An 18768-nucleotide genomic window follows, 5' to 3' on the forward strand; every position below is an offset into this window, starting at 1 on the left:
CGCTCTGAAATCGCTCGATGTTAAATCAAGTAATGCTTTGTTTAGTTTTGGCTTGATTCGATTTTCGCTCGAATTAGAAATGACTCGTTGGTTTGTGAATTTGAGCCAAGCAATGAACAAGCTCTTACTCGACTCGTGAACAATCCTAGTTAAGCTACGTAACGTTCGTTCCCTAAAAGTACAAGTGCACAAAATACTCAGAACTGGACCCGAAAAAAATCCCGAAACCGGTATTTTTGTACCTAGGTTTTTACTACCTGAATTTGTACCCGGAACCGGTTTGTACCTGATAATAACCAAAAACCGCAACCGGTTCCATACCCGGAACCGGCTTTTTTCAATACCCGATATATACTCGAAATTACCCAAGTTTTTCAAAAAACAAATAAGTAGCATTTTTATTTTTCACCTTTTGTTATGGGTTAAAATTATGTTTTTCAGAAGCAAGAAATCTAAGTTCTTTTATTTTTGAAATAGCAAATTATAAATATACTCATCACTTTATCATCTTTAAAACTAATAAATATATAAAAATATTGTTTTTTGTCATTTTACTTCATCTCTAAAACTAGTAAATATATAAAAATATTGTTTTTTGTCATTTTACTTTACTTTTCGATTTTTCTAACCACACAAAAGTTAATCTAAACAATGTTTTTTAAGTTAATTTTTTAAAAGGGGTAAATAAGCACATACATTTGATAATGTATTGTGTGTGGGGTCGCAGCCAGGGGCTAGAGTCGAAGCCAGATACGTTATCAGCATCGTCATCCAGAAGTACTAAAAATGATACTGATTTATTGATTTCAGAACAACCAAAGCAATTGAATTCAACTCAACATGATGATTCAGTCATCAATCCTCCTACCATCCCCCAAGCTTCCAATCTTGTTAAAATCTCAATCTCACAAATCATCTATTATTATCAGATGCTCCTCTTCAGCTGTGGCTCCACCTACTACTTTACAATCAGAATCAATGAAACCCTCAGCGGCTGAGGTATCTAGAACAATCATGGAGCTATCCTCTGTTGCCACTCTCTCCACCACCACCCCCCTCGCCGTTGGTGTCCGCTTTGCCGTGGACCCCGATGACGGCACACCAATTGTCTGCCTCCACCAGCACTTGACTCCGGACAATCATCATCAATCCTCCTGCCTTAATGTTCACTTACACCAATGCCAAGGCCGACAATGCACCATCCAAGGCACTCTTCACAGACCCAACCATAATAATCAAAAGGTACCAATTGAATTTAATTGACAACCAAACAAACCCTAACTCATTCCCTAATACTAATATCTAATAAAGTATGCGTACAATAACTAACACAACAAAATCCCACTCTATTGTCTATCATAGGAGATAGATATAGTATCCAGAAACTAAACATATAATTATATTTTCACAGAAGATTCACTCACTATGGGAAAAGAGGTTTGGAGAAAAAGCAGACGCTGACTTTATTCACCTTCTTCATGTTGACCGGGTACTGCAAATGGACAACTTCATGGAGGTAGGTCGGTCCTACTTTTTCATCACAATACTATTATTATTATTATTATTATTATTATTATTATTATTATTATTATTATTACTATTATTATTATTATTAAGATTTGTCATTTCATACAAACCACAATGCAGGATGGTGTCTGGGTTACCTCTTCAGACTATAGACTGGCAGCTGCTGACCCCCTCAGGGATTTTGCTGACCATCTAGTTCATGAGATCAACACGCATAACATGGAAGATGTTCTCCGTTTTTGCAATGTCTATGTCGACTCAGATGTGCAGGTTTAACAAACTTTTCTTTCTTACTTACTTACTCACTCTAGATATTATTATCATTATATATGAGTTTTGGTTCAGGTGTCGCAAGCAAAGATGGTGTGGGTTGATCGCTTAGGGTTTGACATCCATATCTATTCACCCGAAAATGAGGTGTTTGAAGTCAGGATCCCTTTCCCTAGGGAAGTCACAAATGAGAAGGGCGCAAAATCATCATTTAATGGTATGTCCCAACTAGCATGGGAAGTTGAAAAAAATTACCATCCCTTAGAATCTCAGAAAATCAAGCACTTGAAGAAGATTGCTGCCAAAGTGAAGTGACAATGTCCAAAGGTAAAAACCTAATTGTATGGGTGGTGAGTAGCAAGAGTTTGGTAGAGAAACAAAATTTGATTATCCTTATTTTCAGAGTACCATTTTGTAACATGACTATATCATTTTAGCTTTGGGATAGTTATTAATTAATACTAATATATGAATCAGCTTGTTTCAGTCTGTATAACTTTCCAAGGCTGAGAAAGTAAGCATGCAGTATTGCTGATTAGGAGTGAAACTAAAAATGTTTCATCTACTAAAGATGTGTGCTAGTAACATTATGTGTGTGTGTGTTATTTTATATATATTGTACTGCACCCGTGTCGAGTGATAGTGTGTGTGTAACTATAAGTTGAAATCTACATATATTATGAAGCTGCAGCATTTGCACTTGCAGTTGTTTTGAGACACGCTCTGCAGCCCCATTCTTGATCTTACCCATTATATCTGTACACTTGGTGCTGCTCCCATATCTACACAGTCACCAAGTACATGTGCATGTTGACAGAGACCACGAATTTGGTTTCCATCTCAAACAACTATCACACACCAAAACTGATCAAATGCCTCCTCTGATTTTATTCTCGGCATCTGTTACCATATTTCTTCCTCGTGTTGTTCTATAACCAACATTCCCTGCTACATTCCCAAGCCTTAGATGTTTGTTAAAGAAGCAACCGGTGTTCATCATGAAAATATGTTGCCTTGTACCAACAGCTAATTTGCAAGTGTTGGTGAGTGCTGATCATTGATCAATAGCAAGAGAGAAAGCATCCAGTAAAATGGATCATGATCCAGATTGTACTTGTGGAGTTAAAATGAAAGCGAAAATTTTGTAAGATTACTATACGCTCTAAAATCTAAAATAGTTTCGATAAAAATAGGAATGCTTTTCTAATTTGATTCCATAATGGTTCGAGAAGGTTTCATTTTAATCGAAATTACATGACCCTGTTCTTATTATATGTTTATAAGTTGAGTTGAAAATGATTCAATGCGTCGATGTGTGTATACACACCAAGGGAGACATGATATGGATATCATAATTGGCAATTGCTAAGGAGAGAACCAGTTACGGTATGAACCTAGACATAATTAATTAGCAAATAATTACCAATTAGGCATCCTGTGTTTCCTTGCCTCACAAAATATGAGCTCCAACCCATAAATCTTAGCTTGTCTGAAATACATGCTAAATCAAGTCAGCTCACGATGGTGAGTTCTAGTTTTGGGTTAGTGTTTAAAACTTGTTTCAAAATTTGTTTCCGACTGATGAGTTGTGTTTTCGTTTCATAAATCTTTCATGCATAATATATTCATAGATGAATTCATATAACAAACAAGTTTTATTACAGCCGTAATACATTTACTCGGTTAGTGAGATTATATCTTAATCATACGACATCCAACTAATTCTTTTAACCGACTTATGTGATAGCACACTCTAGTTTCGTATAATTAGGCATTTCATATTAAATAAAGTTTTATATGTATCAAGATTATAGTTTTGAAAATGATAGTAATAAAAATATGTATTCACTTGATTTATTATTTAATGATTAGCAGCCACATAATAAGTTAATACTAGCGCTAAGTTTTATTTTAATTCTAGTTAACGGCGGCAGTTAAAAGAAAGGCAAGGGAGTAAAAAAGTTACTAGTCGTTTGATATTGAAAGAAAAGATGTTATGTTCACCGGGTGGAATAGAATATAATTAGGTTTGAAGAAAGAAGTTTAAAGATGAATGAATGAATGATTAATTGAAATTTGTCTTAATAGCAATTTGGTCACCACACTCCTCTTCTTCTTCTTGTTCCTTCCTGTTAGGGAAGGAAGCCCTAATAATTGAATGAATTGAATTTGAGTTATGGAGGATGGTACCAGCAGCAGCAGCAGCAACAATAACAACATCAACATAGCTGAGCTGTCACATGACCACCTGTTTTCGATTCTGCTGCGGTTACCCCTGGAATCCATCCTATCCTTCGCCATGACTTGTAAGAAGACCATAACCCTCACTCGCTCACAGACTCTCTGGAAATCAATCTGCGCCAGAGATTGGGGCCAATCCACCACCAACATCGCTAACGCTGCTGCTGCTTCTTCCTCTCTACAAGTACAAGTAGACTGGTACCTACTCTATCGACGCCTCCGCAACCTCGATCGAGTCTCCTGCTTCAACCTCTTAACAGCAGATGATTCTTCTTCCGTTGGGCCTACCCCTAGGGCTTCTCATTCTCTCAACGTTTTATCCGACGGTTCTCTCGTCCTCTTCGGTGGCGGATGTGAGGGAGGTCAGTTAACTAGTTAATTCATTCTTCCAAATATTATCATCTTTAGCTAATCACCGACACACACTTTGTTTGTTAATTACAATCACATTTCATATATACCTATTGTTCTTTGATTTATCCTAGCTTAGCTTAGTTTAGACAGATAATAATAATAATAATAGTCAAAGTATGCTACAATCAATGTCTGTAGAATGTTGCACATGAATCCCATTTTATCTTCTACACCCCTCATTGTTAGCTTGTTTTTTTAAATCATATACAAGACTTGTTATTATCATCTTCACTCAATTATTATTGTTTCTGTTACTTTATATCTACTGCCACATTGTATCCTTTCTTTCAGGACGCCATCTTGACGACACTTGGATAGCATATACAGATAAGAGGAGAATGGTAAACTGGCAAAGAGTTACGTCAGGGGTGCCAAGTGGCCGGTTTGGCCATTCCTGTGTTGTAATAGGCAACTGCCTTGTTCTGTTTGGTGGTATCAATGACAGCGGGCTCCGGCAGAACGATACATGGATAGCACAACAAGACACCAGCAGCAACACATTCTCATGGAGGCTACTAGACGTGGGCCCTGTTGCACCTCCAGCTCGGGGAGCTCATGCATGTTGTTCAATTGATAACCGAAGGATGCTTATTCATGGAGGTATTGGGTTATCCGGGACGAGACTAGGGGACACATGGGTGTTATGCCTGTCTGAGAATCTTTGCTTTGGCGCATGGCATGAAACCCTAACTCATCCAGTTCCGTCACCTAGGTCAGGACACACGTTGACATGTATTGGAGGTAGCAGGACGGTTCTGTTTGGAGGAAGAGGAATGGGTTATGAGGTGCTTAATGATATCTGGTACTTTGATTCATCGGAAGAAGAGTGGGTGCAAGTATTGTTTGAGCTAAGGAATATACCCGGTGGCCTTTCCCTTGCTAGAGTTGGGCACTCGGCCACCTTAATTCCAGGAGGGAGGGTGCTTATTTATGGGGGAGAAGACTCATACAGGCACAGGAAGGATGACTTTTGGTTGTTAGACATCAGTCAGAGGAGGGTGTGGAGAAGGCTTAAATGTGAGGGTTATCAGCCCCAAAGCAGGTCGTTCCATCGAGCTTCTGCAGATGAATCTGGATGTTATTTATATGTGTTTGGTGGAATGGTGGATGGGATCCTGCAGCCAGCTGAACCTGCTGGGTTGAGGTTTGATGGAGAACTTTTCCTTGTAGACCTTCTAGTGTAGCCTGCCTGATTATGTGAATGCATAACCATGCAAAATACATTAGGGTGATGTTTTCATGTTAAGTGAGGTTTACCCATGTAACTCACTCATGAAATTGTATACATATCATTGGCTGTGTTGGTGTCAGCACATATAAAAATGTTATGTTAGTCCTTAATGTATGTAATGAGATTAGGCTTTGTTTTTTCTTTTTCTTTTTCTAGAAACCAAGTTTGTTGACTGTTGTTATGTTTTGTATGTTTGTTTTACTGTTATGTTGACAAAAGTCAAAATTATGGTAGATTATATCATGGATGTGCGGGGTGTTAGGGCACCTGTTTTGAGCATGTGGTAACTAGGTGGTCCTATTTCTACACCCTTCCATCCATCCTTAACCTTCAATCCAAGGGACCCTATAGACCCACCAACAACATAGTTGGCACACTGTGGTCCTGCTATTGAGGTTATGGCTCTATTCCTTTTGTCTAGTTATATCATAATGCAGCAAAGGATCCATATCCAACTGTATGTATTTTGTTACTGCATGCGTGTAATATATTGTAAGTTTGCTTGCGTTTGTTGGTATAAATAAAATGTAAATAATGTTTATTATGTAAATATTGTGCATTACTAAGTTTTATACCTTTGCTTCCATTTCCTTGGTTTTTTAAAATGTATATATTTAGGTGAAGAAACACTAATCGACCCCGGGCAGATTACGGATAATCTGGGGGTTAAATAGATGTTTCCCACGAGGGGTTAGATCCGGCAAAGATAGTTCTTCTGATAACCTGCAAAACAGATACCGTAAGCTCGTCACTGAGAAGGGGGGGGGGTTCCTCCTTGTGACCACCCTCCGGCGTGAGAATCAGACTAGATTGCTCTTGAATATAAATGTATATTAAGAGATTGCTAGAGCAGATATCAGGTATATAATGTAAGATACAAGATAAGATGAGATGATCATACCATTTGGGGTATTTATAGCCGAATGTAGGTTTCCAAGAGGGTATAGCCGGCTGAATAGTATTCCTGTTCTACCAACTGTGGCCTACGCACGTGCCATGCTGGCAGTTGGTGGGTAGGCAGCGGCTGACAATGACCAGGCCTGCTGTGTACTATTCCTTTTCCACCAACTGCAGGCTATGCACGTGGTATGACAGGAGTTGGTGAGTAGGTAGCGGCTAATAGTGACATACAGTACAAGAGCATGCCGCTCGCCATACTGTTGTCAATGGGCTGTCGTATCTCTGGTCAGATCTTTTGCCCATACCTCGTCAGGTACAGTACAAAAGATCTTCCAGTATCGTACGGACTGGCTCATTTGGGCGGGAGTATTCCCCCTCCCGCCTTTGTGCGGGATTGTCCCCGGCTTTGCTCATTCCTTCAGGTGACTACTGAATTATTGAGAGCTAAGTGCCTTGTGCGTGCAGCCTTGCTGCGCGGGTGGCCTTCCCTGATGGCTTGTATCCGCAGCTGCGGGAACAGGCGGAGTACTTCACCATTGGGAGGCATTTCCTGCGGGAACAGCTTGCGTACTGCGCGTAAGGACGTCACGTCTCTGAGCATGGTGGGTCCTGCGGATCCAGTTGGTTTCTGCGCAGACGTCTCTCTTCAAGGTGAGTCCTGCGGGTCCAACTGGGCTCTGCTGGGACCTACCTCTTCAAGTCCGCCCAGTCCAATGTTCTTCTCATGAATGTTTAATAAAGTGAGGTGAACTTTTGGACTTAAGCAAAGGGTTTTGAAAAGGGTTTAGTTTTAAGGTTTTCCATGGGGATTCTTCCCGCGGAAGTCCTTATGTCACTTGCAGAAATTCCCGACTTTCCTGCTTGATCTTTGGGTATGATGCGGGTAGGTCTGTAACCTCCTTGCAAGTCAGGAGCGTTGAGTCCCACTTGTGTGGATTCTCCATGAGGTTTTGGTAGTTCTGAACATAGTGATCAATTATGTTAAAACCACCAATTCCATCTTGAAGCTTCAAACAATGTAGTTCTCGACGTTCCCGCTATGCGGGGATGCTATTCCCGTTTCCGCAAGCATTGCCCAGATGATCCTTCTTGGTTTCAATTCCCTGCGGAGCGCTAGGTATGTGAAGGGTTTTGCCTTAACACTACCCGCACTCGTCTTACGGTTACTTTACTTCCAAGGTATTCTTGGCGTCAATTCCCTGCGGGTGCTAAGTACGTGAAGGGTTTTTCCTTAACACTGTACCCGCACCCGTCTTATAGTTACTTGGTTGCCGAGGAATTCTTGGCTTCAATTCCTTGCAGGTGCTAAGTATGTGAAGGGTTTTGCCTTAACACTGTACCCGCACCTGTCTTACAGTTACTTGGTTGCCAAGGTAAGGGGTATTTTCCCGCTTTTGAATTTTTTTTTTTTTTTTTTTTTTGAAATTTTGAAATCCGAAGAGTTGGTGAAAAGATGAGAACAGTCCAAACTACTGAAACGTCGTCCGACGGTTTCTTCTGACTGTGTCAGGACGTGCAGGAAGTTATGGCGACGTGACAGTATAAGGTCATTCCAGGCGCTTTTTCAGGCGCATGGGCGCGAATTTTCGGGCGCGTGGCCGCGAAATTACTGGCACGCGTCCTTTCAACAGCTATTGCCAGCTTGCTTTTTGCCACGTGTCATAGTTTCATTGCACCTGCGATTTCTCTCTCTTCCGCATTAAATTCATCGCATTAATTGCGATTAGTATATAAAGGGGGAGAGGGTCCTTTGTAATCCACACTTTCACTTTTCTCTTCATCTTCAAAGCGATTTCCGGCGAATACTCACCTTTTCAGTCGAGCATTCTCTTGAAATCGTTCTCTTTTTCATACCTGCAAGATGTCTTCTCACGATCTTGAGGCTACAGCCCAGGAGGCTGGGGTGTACGCCGATGACAAGAGTACTGCTGGCGAGTGCCAGTGTGCTCTGCCTGTCGATCTATATCAGTACATCGTCAGGAAGTTCATTCTCGAGTCTCTCGAGCCTGAGTTTCCTGAACCTCATCAGACGGTGTATGATGCCCCCAGAGGCAAGATCGGGGTATATGCTGCATTCTTTGTCTATGGGAATCTTAGGTTCCCGTTGACAAAGTTTGTGTACCGTGTCCTAGAGAGGCACGGTGTACACCTGACCGAGGTGCACCCGATGGCGATCGCGAAGATTCGCCACTTCGAGTGGGTGTGCCGGATTCTGGGCATTGAGCCCTTCGTCGACCGCCTGATGACATTCTACTCTTGGAGGTGCATCCAGGGGTGGTATACCCTGATAACCCGGATCAAGGGTTTGAAGATTTGCGCAACCGAGCGCAGTCTTCGTTCGTGGAAGCGGGAGTTCTTTTTTATCTCCGCTCGCGCCATCCCCCTTGCCATGAAGTTCAAGAATGGGCAAGCACTCCCCAGCCTTCACGCCTCCAACTACCAGGAGGCGGAATGGTTCTCGAAGATATCCCGAGTCCAATCTCCGGTTTACCGCTTTGCGGAGTCCGGGATGGTGATGCTCGGGATGAGCCGGGTGTGGAAGGATGCGGATGCGCAAAAGATCCCGATCGTCCTCGAATACGGTTTGAACTCTGTTCCTTACGGTATGCTCTGTTTACCTTGTTTATATAGGTTTGTCTTCTAACTGTTTTGTCTTTTATTTCAGAGGGGAACGACCTGCAGTCGCTCCTGTATCCGCGGGAGGCTGATGGTCCCGCCCGGATGGGTACTCGTGCTCTAGATGAGAACGAGTTGCCCATCCTTGAACAGATGGCGGATCGCTTCGTGGAGGTCTACCCGCCAGGCCACGAGATCCTGAGCGCCAGGCGGCCAGGTAAGGCGTTATTCAACCCTCGACCCCTCAATGCTGAAACCTCTGCAGGAATTCCTATAATCTTATGTTCTGATGAGGAATCCGCAGATGGTCCTCCGTTGGTGCGGAAGAAGAAGGCCGCCGGCGGGAAGGGGAAGGCGAAGGTGGCCTCCACTGCCGATCCGGTGCCTCGGTCTGACTCAGAGACCGAGAGCGAGGAGGTGGCGGGGAACCCCGGTGGTGATAAGACCACTGCTCCGGAGGCTGCGACTGTCACCTCCGGAGAGCCCAGGATGACGACGGTGAGCGGCGCAAAGAGGCCGGCTCCATCGGGTTCGTCCCCGCCTGTCCGCACTTTTAGGCTCAAGAAAACCCGTAAGTACAAACTTCCTTTATTTTTAACTTCATAGCTTTCCATCATTAATACTTATCTTCCTTGTGCAGGCGTGGATGCTACCGCATTCCAGGGTGGAGCGGGGAGGAGTATCTCTCCGCCCATGACGGTATGCTTGGTCAGCCTACCTGAGGTGACGACCCAGGCGGCTGCGCCTGCGCCTGCTTCCGCTGGTTCAGTTGCTCACTCCGTTGAGCCAACTGTTCCAGCTGTGATGACATCACCGCCGGCTGTCAGTGCCATATTTACCGCATCTTTCACTGAGCCGGCGGTTACTTTTGCTGCGGACTCCGCGGCGGCCTCCACCATGCCTCCTCCGTCATCGGCAACGACGGCCGATCCTTCAGGTATGCATGGGGCTTCTCGCCAACTTCTGCCTCCTTCCCATCTACCTAACCTGTTGGACGGATTTCCCTTGGGTTCAGGTGATGGGTTTGGCGGCTATCGGCCTGTTATTGACACTACAGGTGCGTAGGGTTCTTTTGGCCTATTATTATTATTATTTTTTTTTTATATATCAAATTTTCCTAACTGCTTTTTGTTTTTTGCAGTGTCGGATTCCAATGAAGTGTATGTTCCACGATGGAACATCCGCCGAGGAACAACCCTTCGCACACCTGTGGAGTGCGTGGAGTGGGCTCGTCACGCAGCTCCCAGTGGTGCGTTGGGGGAAGCCATGGCTAGCTACCAGGAGGGTAGGCTAACCAATGAGCTTCGGGTTCTCCTGGCCCGGATGCAGCCGCGAGTCGAGCTGCTTTGTCGTGAAAACGACAAGTTAAAAGCAGCTCGCATTCAAGAAGTAGCTCAGGCGCGGGCTGTCCGGGAGGAGAATAGGAGGCTCTCCGCGGCTGCTGCGGAGAAGGAGAAGGCGTTCAAGGCCCTTGAAGTTGAAGTTCAGGCCCGTCTCGAGGCCCGTTCCAAGGCTGCCCAAGCTGTTAACGAACAGCTTCGGCTGGCTAAGGAAACTGCTAGGAACGCAACTGAAAGGGCCACCAAGGCTGAAGCTGTTGCTGAGCCTCTACGCCTCGAGAATGAGGAACTCAAAGCTAAATTAGAGGCGCTCCAACAGGCTCATGATGCCTTGGCGATGGAGGACGCGAAGAAGCTCCAAGAGATCCTGGACCAGAGGGGCGTGCTTGACCACACTGAGCGGAAGCTAAAGGGCGTTGAAGAGGCTGCTGCAAAGGAAGTGTTGCTTGCCAACCTCAATAAAAAGTGAAGCCGAACGCGCCTGTAACCAAGCTCAAGCCGCCCTCCAAGAAGCTCTGGTTGCCAAGGAATGGCTTCTTCGAGAAGCGTTGTCTCAGGTAAGCTTTTCATGTCTTTACGCTTTTCTTTGTAAATAGAAAAGGTTTTGATACTTGTATTTTTTCTTTTTTGTAGGTTGTGCATCGGGTCTTCACGGAGACGTCTTATGACGATGCTATGAGCGCAGCCCTCAACGCTTCTCATGAGGATGGGGAAAAGGCCGGCTTCCTGCTTGGTCTAGGGTTCGTTGAGAAAGGCATCCCGCCTTCCAACTTCCCTTTATTTGATGTGGATACTGAAGCTGTATACGACCAAGCAGTGAATCAGTATGCCGCCTTCCCGCATCCGGTGGTGGAGAAGGTAAACGAAGTTGCCGCTGCTGATGATGGGCTAGCTATCCTTAAAGCTTTCCTTGAACCGCCACGCTCTACTGATGGTGCGGGTCCAAGTGGAAGTGGTCTTGAAGCATGATCCTGAAGATCCCTTTCCACCATTATAGATTTTTGTTTTTGTATGCGGGTATGTACCCAGCAATCTTTGTAATAATTGAATTTCGATGGAATAAAGATTATTTGCCAATCCTTTGCCTTGTTTATTTCACGCATATTCTGATTTAACTTAGCAACTTCTTTAGTACTTAGATAATTTAACTTTTCAACGTGGTAGATAATAAGTTAAAGTTTTGCGTCCTCTTTCATGATTGTGCGGATAAGACCGTCACTTGCACTTAGTAGGATGGCTAAACTTTACCTATATCTGACCTGCGTGGAAGTTTTCCTCATCTTTTCCTTTGAAATTTTCTAAGTGTTTAGAATAAGTTAACCTTTGAACGTGGTAGATAATAGGTTGAAGTTTTGCTTCCTCGTTCGTGATTGTGCGGGTAAGACCGTCACTTGCACTTAGTAGGATGGCTAAACTTTACCTATATCTAACCTGCGTGGAGGTTTACCGTTTTTTGGGTTTATGCGGGTTTTGCCGCCTTCCCCACGCAACGACTATCCCCGTAATTATGCGGTGAAAACCGGCATCAGTGTTGAATAAATTAACCGTTCGACGCGCGGTTGTTAATAGGTTAGTGTTCAATTTCCTCTCATGATTCGTGCGGATATACCGGCACTTTCATTTAGTGGGATGACTGAACTTTACCTTTAACTGACCTGCGTGAAGGTTTGCCGTTTTTTGGGTTTATGCGGGTTTTGCCGCCTTCCCCACGCAACGACTCACACTTATGTATGCGGCGAAGACCGGCATATCCGTGTGGAAAGTTCATAAGTATAAATGTAAAATCATCAGCGTCGATGTTCTAAGGAGAATCATTTCCATTAGAAGTGGCTCTGGGCCTTTTCTTTACAAATTTGGAATTGGTCTACATGCAAACTGTGTAATTGAGCTCCCTTCCATGTTGTTGGGATGGGAGTGCCATCGAGCCGATATGCACCTGGTTCGGGATCTCGTTGTTTACGCAGTATGTAGTCTCCAACATTGAAGCTGCAATTTTACTCGTGTTTTCCCCAGCTGGGGTTCTACACGCATCAGCCTGCTCAGCGTTCATTGCGCCACGAGGTGCGCGAGCGTCCCATCTCTGACAAATGCTTCAACCATGTCCTTTACGTCTGTGCATTCTTCAGTGTTGTGGCCTTTTGTCCTGTGAAAGTCACAGTATTTGCTCCGATCAGCATTGTGACACTGTCGGATTATTGGAGCCTTTGGCCATGGGAGCTCCTCAGTGGCGAATATCTCGGTGACGCTTTTGGTGAGTGGCGTCCATATGGAGTTCTGGTTCGACTGTACGTTATCCCTTCCGCCTAACCGATGTTGCAAGCCGGATGAGGTGTCAAAGTTTACCCTTGACTGCCAAATGCCTAGCTTCCGCTTCTTGTTTAGTCGGGCGGTAAGGACGTTGTCTTCTCTTGTTTTCTGGGTGTAGAGGTTTGTGCTCTGGGGGAGATCTCTACCCAGTTGCTTCTCCGTTTCCGCAAAGCGTTTAGCTGCTGTCATGATGGCATCCCATGTGGATGGCATGCCATCTTTACCCGTTAAGGTGCGGATGAGCTCTGGGTCGTTTGCGCCCTGGATGAAAGCAGCGTGAACAAGATCTTCGCTAATATTACCCAGACTTAGCTTCTTTGAGTTGAAGCGAGTGATGAAGTCTGGCAAAGATTCATCTTCCTCTCGAATGCATTTGAGGATTGTCCATTGCTCTTCGGTATACTTTCTTTGTTGGCTAAAGTGTTGGCTAAATTTTTGCTGGAAGTCTTCCCAATCGTAGATGTGGTGGACCGGTAGACGATCGAACCACGCTCTAGCTGCCCCAACAAGCGTCATTTGGAACATGTAACACCACGTAGGTTCCGTCCAACTACTGACGGTTGCCCCCGCTATGAACCTATTCAAATGATCGTCTGGATCAGATATACCATCGTAAGTGCCGATGTTGGACATCTGTTTGGCACTTTTCGGGACGATTGCTTCCGCAATGTCCCTTGCAAATTTGGACGTTCCCGCCTTTGCAGCAGTTGGTGTAAATGTTTTGGAGAAGTCACGTGGGTTTCCCCCTGCATTTTTTGGTTTGAAGGTTTCTCCAAAACGCCTTCTCGGTTGGTAGTCCGTTTCCTTACGCTTCCCTTTCGCCTTATGGCGAGGGTTTACGTCGGTGTCGGATTCCTCCGAATCATCGTCCAAGTACTCTCCGAATTCCTCAGGCTGTTGGATTGAACGTAAGCGTTCATCCAACTCGGCTTGGAATTCTTTTTGACGTGCTTCCGCCCACGCTTTAACTTCATCGAGTGTTTGGCGGGGGAGCCTCGTTCGTTGTCTCTCTAACTGGGTATCGGTGAATCCCAGTGAGCGATTATTTACTGCACTTGCCCCAGCTTGGGTAACTGGGGTAGTGTTCGTAAAATTTGTGTAGTCGCCGGTATTCCCCCCAGTAGCTGGGGTTGTGGTTACCGGCGTTTCTTTATCCATCTTTCCAGAAGTTTGAAAAAACTGAAAAGAAATGAAGTTCTTGCTTTTATGCACGGATGGCGCCAATGAAGAAACACTAATCGACCCCGGGCATATTACGGATAATCTGGGGGTTAAATAGATGTTTCCCACGAGGGGTTAGATCCGGCAAAGATGGTTCTTCTGATAACCTGCAAAACAGATACCGTAAGCTCGTCACTGAGAAGGGGGGGGGGGTTCCTCCTTGTGACCACCCTCCGGCGTGAGAATCAGACTAGATTGCTCTTGAATATAAATGTATATTAAGAGATTGCTAGAGCAGATATCAGGTATATAATGTAAGATACAAGATAAGATGAGATGATCATACCATTTGGGGTATTTATAGCCGAAGGTAGGTTTCCAAGAGGGTATAGCCGGCTGAATAGTATTCCTGTTCTACCAACTGTGGCCTACGCACGTGCCATGCTGGCAGTTGGTGGGTAGGCAGCGGCTGACAATGACCAGGCCTGCTGTGTACTATTCCTTTTCCACCAACTGCAGGCTATGCACGTGGTATGACAGGAGTTGGTGAGTAGGTAGCGGCTAATAGTGACATACAGTACAAGAGCATGCTGCTCGCCATACTGTTGTCAATGGGCTGTCGTATCTCTGGTCAGATCTTTTGCCCATACCTCGTCAGGTACAGTACAAAAGATCTTCCAGTATCGTACGGACTGGCTCATTTGGGCGGGAGTATTCCCCCTCCCGCCTTTGTGCGGGATTGTCCCCGGCTTTGCTCATTCCTTCAGGTGACTACTGAATTATTGAGAGCTAAGTGCCTTGTGCGTGCAGCCTTGCTGCGCGGGTGGCCTTCCCTGATGGCTTGTATCCGCAGCTGCGGGAACAGGCGGAGTACTTCACCATTGGGAGGCATTTCCTGCGGGAACAGCTTGCGTACTGCGCGTAAGGACGTCACGTCTCTGAGCATGGTGGGTCCTGCGGATCCAGTTGGTTTCTGCGCAGACGTCTCTCTTCAAGGTGAGTCCTGCGGGTCCAACTGGGCTCTGCTGGGACCTACCTCTTCATTAGGATTCTCCTCCATTGGTATACAATTTGAATCTTGTTTATATGATATCAAAGCTGAGGCTTTTAGTATGACATAAACTATAGAGTCGGTACGCTTTCTATTCTCTTTGTTTCAATTTCTGCCCTTGTTCATCGTTCTACTGAGAAACCTCTTTAGGACAGCAAACAAGTTTGTCGCCAAACCACCACCTAACATGCCGACTACACGTTGCCACATAACATGTCTTTTACCTGTTGTTCCTAAATCTTCGTTCAGTCACTCAAGTTACTAAACAAAGTGTTTTATCTTTCTCATAGTGTGTTTCAGAAACGTTGCTAAAAGAAAATCTTGATCATAATTGTTTTTGCAAAGAACTAAGTTGTGATTATAAAACAAAGAATTTTAGGTTCTGATTATCGACCCACATGGCCATATGATTTGGTGACCATACGACCTGAAATTGTTAAAATGGTCATATGAGGTGATTTTATTAAACGGGCTATATGGTTTGTCAAAACTGAGGATTAATGGACTGAGTCTAGTAAGCTTAGAGCATGCAAAAGGTTTGTATAATATGATGAACCTAGGAACTTTCTTGTAAGCAATCAAGAGATAATTGAAGCCAAACAAACACTTGATTGAGCATTAAGGAGAGTTTTCAGGTCTAAATTCACATTTAAATATTGTTTTGGGACCAAAATACATGTAAAATGATGTCTATCGACTTCAAAATGTTTATGGGAGTATCATGTTTAAATTGAACGCATGCTAATCATTAAGATCTTTAGCTCGCCTACTCGGTACTATTGTTGTAACCAAAAGTACATTTTTGCACAGAGTTGTCGATTTTTGTGAGATCACGATGGAAGTTGAAAATTGGACCGTGGACATATGAACATCATCTATGCAGACACAAACCTTTCAAAATCAAACATCTTCAACAAGCATATAATGTAGATTTTATTTACAACAAATTAGGCATATGAATTGGTATGTTTTATACGTTTATGACCTATAGATCTGTAGGCCCAGTAATAAAGACAATAATGTTGATAACTCTTTGGATCTCCTACTCAAAAATGAATACAACATTGCCCTGCATTGCTTTTTTTTTTCCCATCACTTCGTGTTTACGTGAACAATGATGGATAAACAACAAAGCAGTGTCATGAGAGTGGCTAACTTGTATACAAGTGTATATGCGCCGATCTTAAATAATCAAGTTCAAATCATGCATATATCAAGAAAGAGGCAAACTTAGTTTTGTTCTCCACATCTCTCCAGTGACCTTTTTGGGTGTAGGATCATCCGGTCCTCTATCTCGTTGTCCTGAGGTGAAGTACAACCATCCATCCCAGAACCCTACCAGTGTGGTTTTTACACGATAAGGAAGCTTCCCAACAACCGCCCATTTCTGCACAACAAAGTAGTATTCCTAGTTAGTATTAACCACTACTTTAACAAAAAAACCATTAAAAACGATAAATTTAAAGGAGCATATAAACTAATTACCAATGTATCTAAGTGAAACTGGAAGATTTCTCCAACGAGGATCATTTTCTTGGTTTCAGGGTGTTTTTCGGTAGTGCCACCCGCGATAACAATAGAATTGTTGACAACTGCCCAAGCAAATTCTATGTGAGAGTCCGGCTTAGGCATAGGAGGTAAAGCCTTCCACTTCATCTCATCATCTAACATGTAAACATCACTATATACAACCTGTCACCGTTTTAATCAGAATTAATATCTTAACCAACATTACCTACCTCATGGAACACCACACAAAATTCAGTAATTACTCCATCTTAACCACAGTACCTCATTCCTTCGGGAACATTTGAATATAGGCGAATTTGGTTTGGCCATAAAATCACCTTCTTGACCACCAATCATATATAACCTATCATCCACCACAATACAAGCCCTGAAACAGTATTTAGAGAAGAAAAGATAATCAGTTACCCACCACAATACAAGCCCTCCCTGTCAGAAAAGTAAAAAATATGACCTGTGGGGGCCACCACGAGGAATGGGCATTTCAGTTCGCCATTCCTTTTCTAAAACTCTGCCATCCTTGACAGCGATGCTCCAATGATCTACTCCTGGTGTATAGCGATCTTCTTTGCTCCCACCCATTACATGTAGCCTGCCTCTCCAAAGTTGAGTTGCGGGCGCATACCTGATATTATAATATCGCTCGTAATTCCGTATTTCTTCTTCTTCTTCTTCTAACAATGAGACAAACATACCTGGGAACTGGTAAAGGGGGCATGTCCTGCCATTTCTTGGTCTTGGTGTCAAGCACAAAAGTATGTGCGGTAGGTCCTCGACACTGCGGACCATATTGTCCGGTGACTATATAAATGTATCTTCCATCTGTGACCATTCCTAGATGTGAATGTGCCATTTGTTTAGGCATGTCAAATCTTCCACCCCAGGTGTTGCTAGTAAAATTGTATATGTCAACATGGGAATGCACCTGGCAAAGAAAGAAAGATGAGAAGAACTGGCTAAAGTTGAGTAAATATGAATATCATGTCTTACAAGATCAATGGTTCCATATCCTGCAAAAACAAAGAGTTGGTCATTGATCTGAATAGCTGCTCCATCAAGACGGGGCACGGGTGATTGGGCCATCTTGTCCCATTTGAGTTGTGGACCGGCCAAATCAGCAAAAGTTTTAGACAGAAATCTCCCATGAACAGCAGCAGTATCTTTTTGGTCCTGTTAGTTAGAAGCATTCATCATTTGATTAAGTAAATGATTACTTACTAAATAAACAAATAATAATAATAATAATAATAATAATAATAATATGTATGTATGTAAAAAGTAGTAGTAGATCCATGTGATGTTGTTGTTAATAGATCAAATAAAAAAAGAAAGGTACCTTGGCAGCAGTAGCAGAGTAATTTGAATTGGTATTGGAGTGAGATAATGATTTGTAATTACTGTAAAAGATTGAAGAATAAGTTGAAGTTGAAGTCGCCCAGAGCAGATCTGCAATTAGGGCTGCTCCAACGCAGCATATCAATACAACAACTATAACCAACTTAACCGATGACGATTTCCTGTTCTTACCCCTGCCACCCATCTCGCCGATTTCTTTCTTTCTTTTATTATTATTATATTAGCACACCAAAGAATAAGACAAGAGAAGTTGCCGTCACTGCACTTGCAATTTTTTTATTTATTTGGAACCGGAAGATTTGGGAATGTAAATGGAGGAGGAGGAGGAGGAGGAGGAGGAGGAGATCCAACCTTCTCTTTCTTTTGCTTTTAATAGCGTGGGATGAGACAATTAAAAGATGGTGTAGTCATCATCTTCATTATGCGCGGCACGTCACGTGACGCTCGGTCACTTTTACACTTTTTGTTTTTTGAAATTTTTTATTAAGAATAATCAAATAACAATAATATTTTATTAAATAAATATTACATTAAAATAAAAAAAAACTACTCATCATCATTGTCGTCCTCGTCGTCTTCGCCCTCTTCGTCCTCGTTGTCGTCTTCATCATCGTCTTCATTTTTGCCCTCATTTTGATCATCGTTTTCACCAGGCAAAGACCGATTCATCCAAAGATGTTTGACCAAATCCACCTTTAGTGCGTTATGTATCTCTTTTGTCCGCACGGAATTCGAGTTTTCGAATCTTTGCTCCATACTTGCTGGAGTCCGTGGTGGATCCGGGTCCGGTATGAAAGTTGCACATATTGCTCTTCCCTCATCCTCGA

The 18768-nt window shown here is 43.4% G+C and overlaps 3 protein-coding genes across 4 annotated transcripts; 2 read left to right on the top strand and 1 right to left on the bottom strand.

Moving 5' to 3' along the window:
- The first annotated feature begins 752 nt into the window (after window positions 1–752).
- LOC143536847 (glutamyl-tRNA reductase-binding protein, chloroplastic-like) lies at window positions 753–2331 on the top strand. Of its 2 annotated transcripts, XM_077030752.1 has the most exons (5): window positions 753–1242; window positions 1412–1516; window positions 1648–1797; window positions 1873–2124; window positions 2156–2207. In XM_077030752.1, the coding sequence occupies exons 1-4, from the start codon at window positions 841–843 to the stop codon at window positions 2110–2112; spliced, it is 897 nt and encodes a 298-aa protein (XP_076886867.1). In that variant the 5' UTR covers window positions 753–840; the 3' UTR covers window positions 2113–2124; window positions 2156–2207. The 2 variants fall into 2 exon arrangements, with proteins under 2 accessions (XP_076886867.1, XP_076886866.1); XM_077030751.1 differs by having other exon boundaries at window positions 1873–2331.
- A 1608-nt stretch (window positions 2332–3939) lies between these two features.
- Window positions 3940–6209, top strand: LOC143536868 (F-box/kelch-repeat protein At1g51550-like). The gene is made up of 2 exons (XM_077030768.1): window positions 3940–4400; window positions 4744–6209. Exons 1-2 carry the CDS (start codon window positions 3974–3976, stop codon window positions 5634–5636), a joined length of 1320 nt encoding a protein of 439 aa, XP_076886883.1. The 5' UTR covers window positions 3940–3973; the 3' UTR covers window positions 5637–6209.
- A 9713-nt stretch (window positions 6210–15922) lies between these two features.
- Window positions 15923–18125, bottom strand: LOC143536826 (kelch repeat-containing protein At3g27220-like). The gene is made up of 7 exons (XM_077030736.1): window positions 17922–18125; window positions 17576–17755; window positions 17281–17510; window positions 17040–17210; window positions 16850–16955; window positions 16544–16750; window positions 15923–16445 (listed from the first exon to the last, which is right to left on the bottom strand). The coding sequence occupies exons 1-7, from the start codon at window positions 18123–18125 to the stop codon at window positions 16272–16274; spliced, it is 1272 nt and encodes a 423-aa protein (XP_076886851.1). The 3' UTR covers window positions 15923–16271.
- Between the last annotated feature and the right edge of the window lie 643 nt (window positions 18126–18768).

Source organism: Bidens hawaiensis, unplaced genomic scaffold (genome assembly GCF_021521415.1).
Source record: "Bidens hawaiensis isolate Kalapana, Puna unplaced genomic scaffold, B.hawaiensis_p1.1 tig00010929_1, whole genome shotgun sequence".
NCBI classification, from domain to species: domain Eukaryota; kingdom Viridiplantae; phylum Streptophyta; class Magnoliopsida; order Asterales; family Asteraceae; genus Bidens; species Bidens hawaiensis.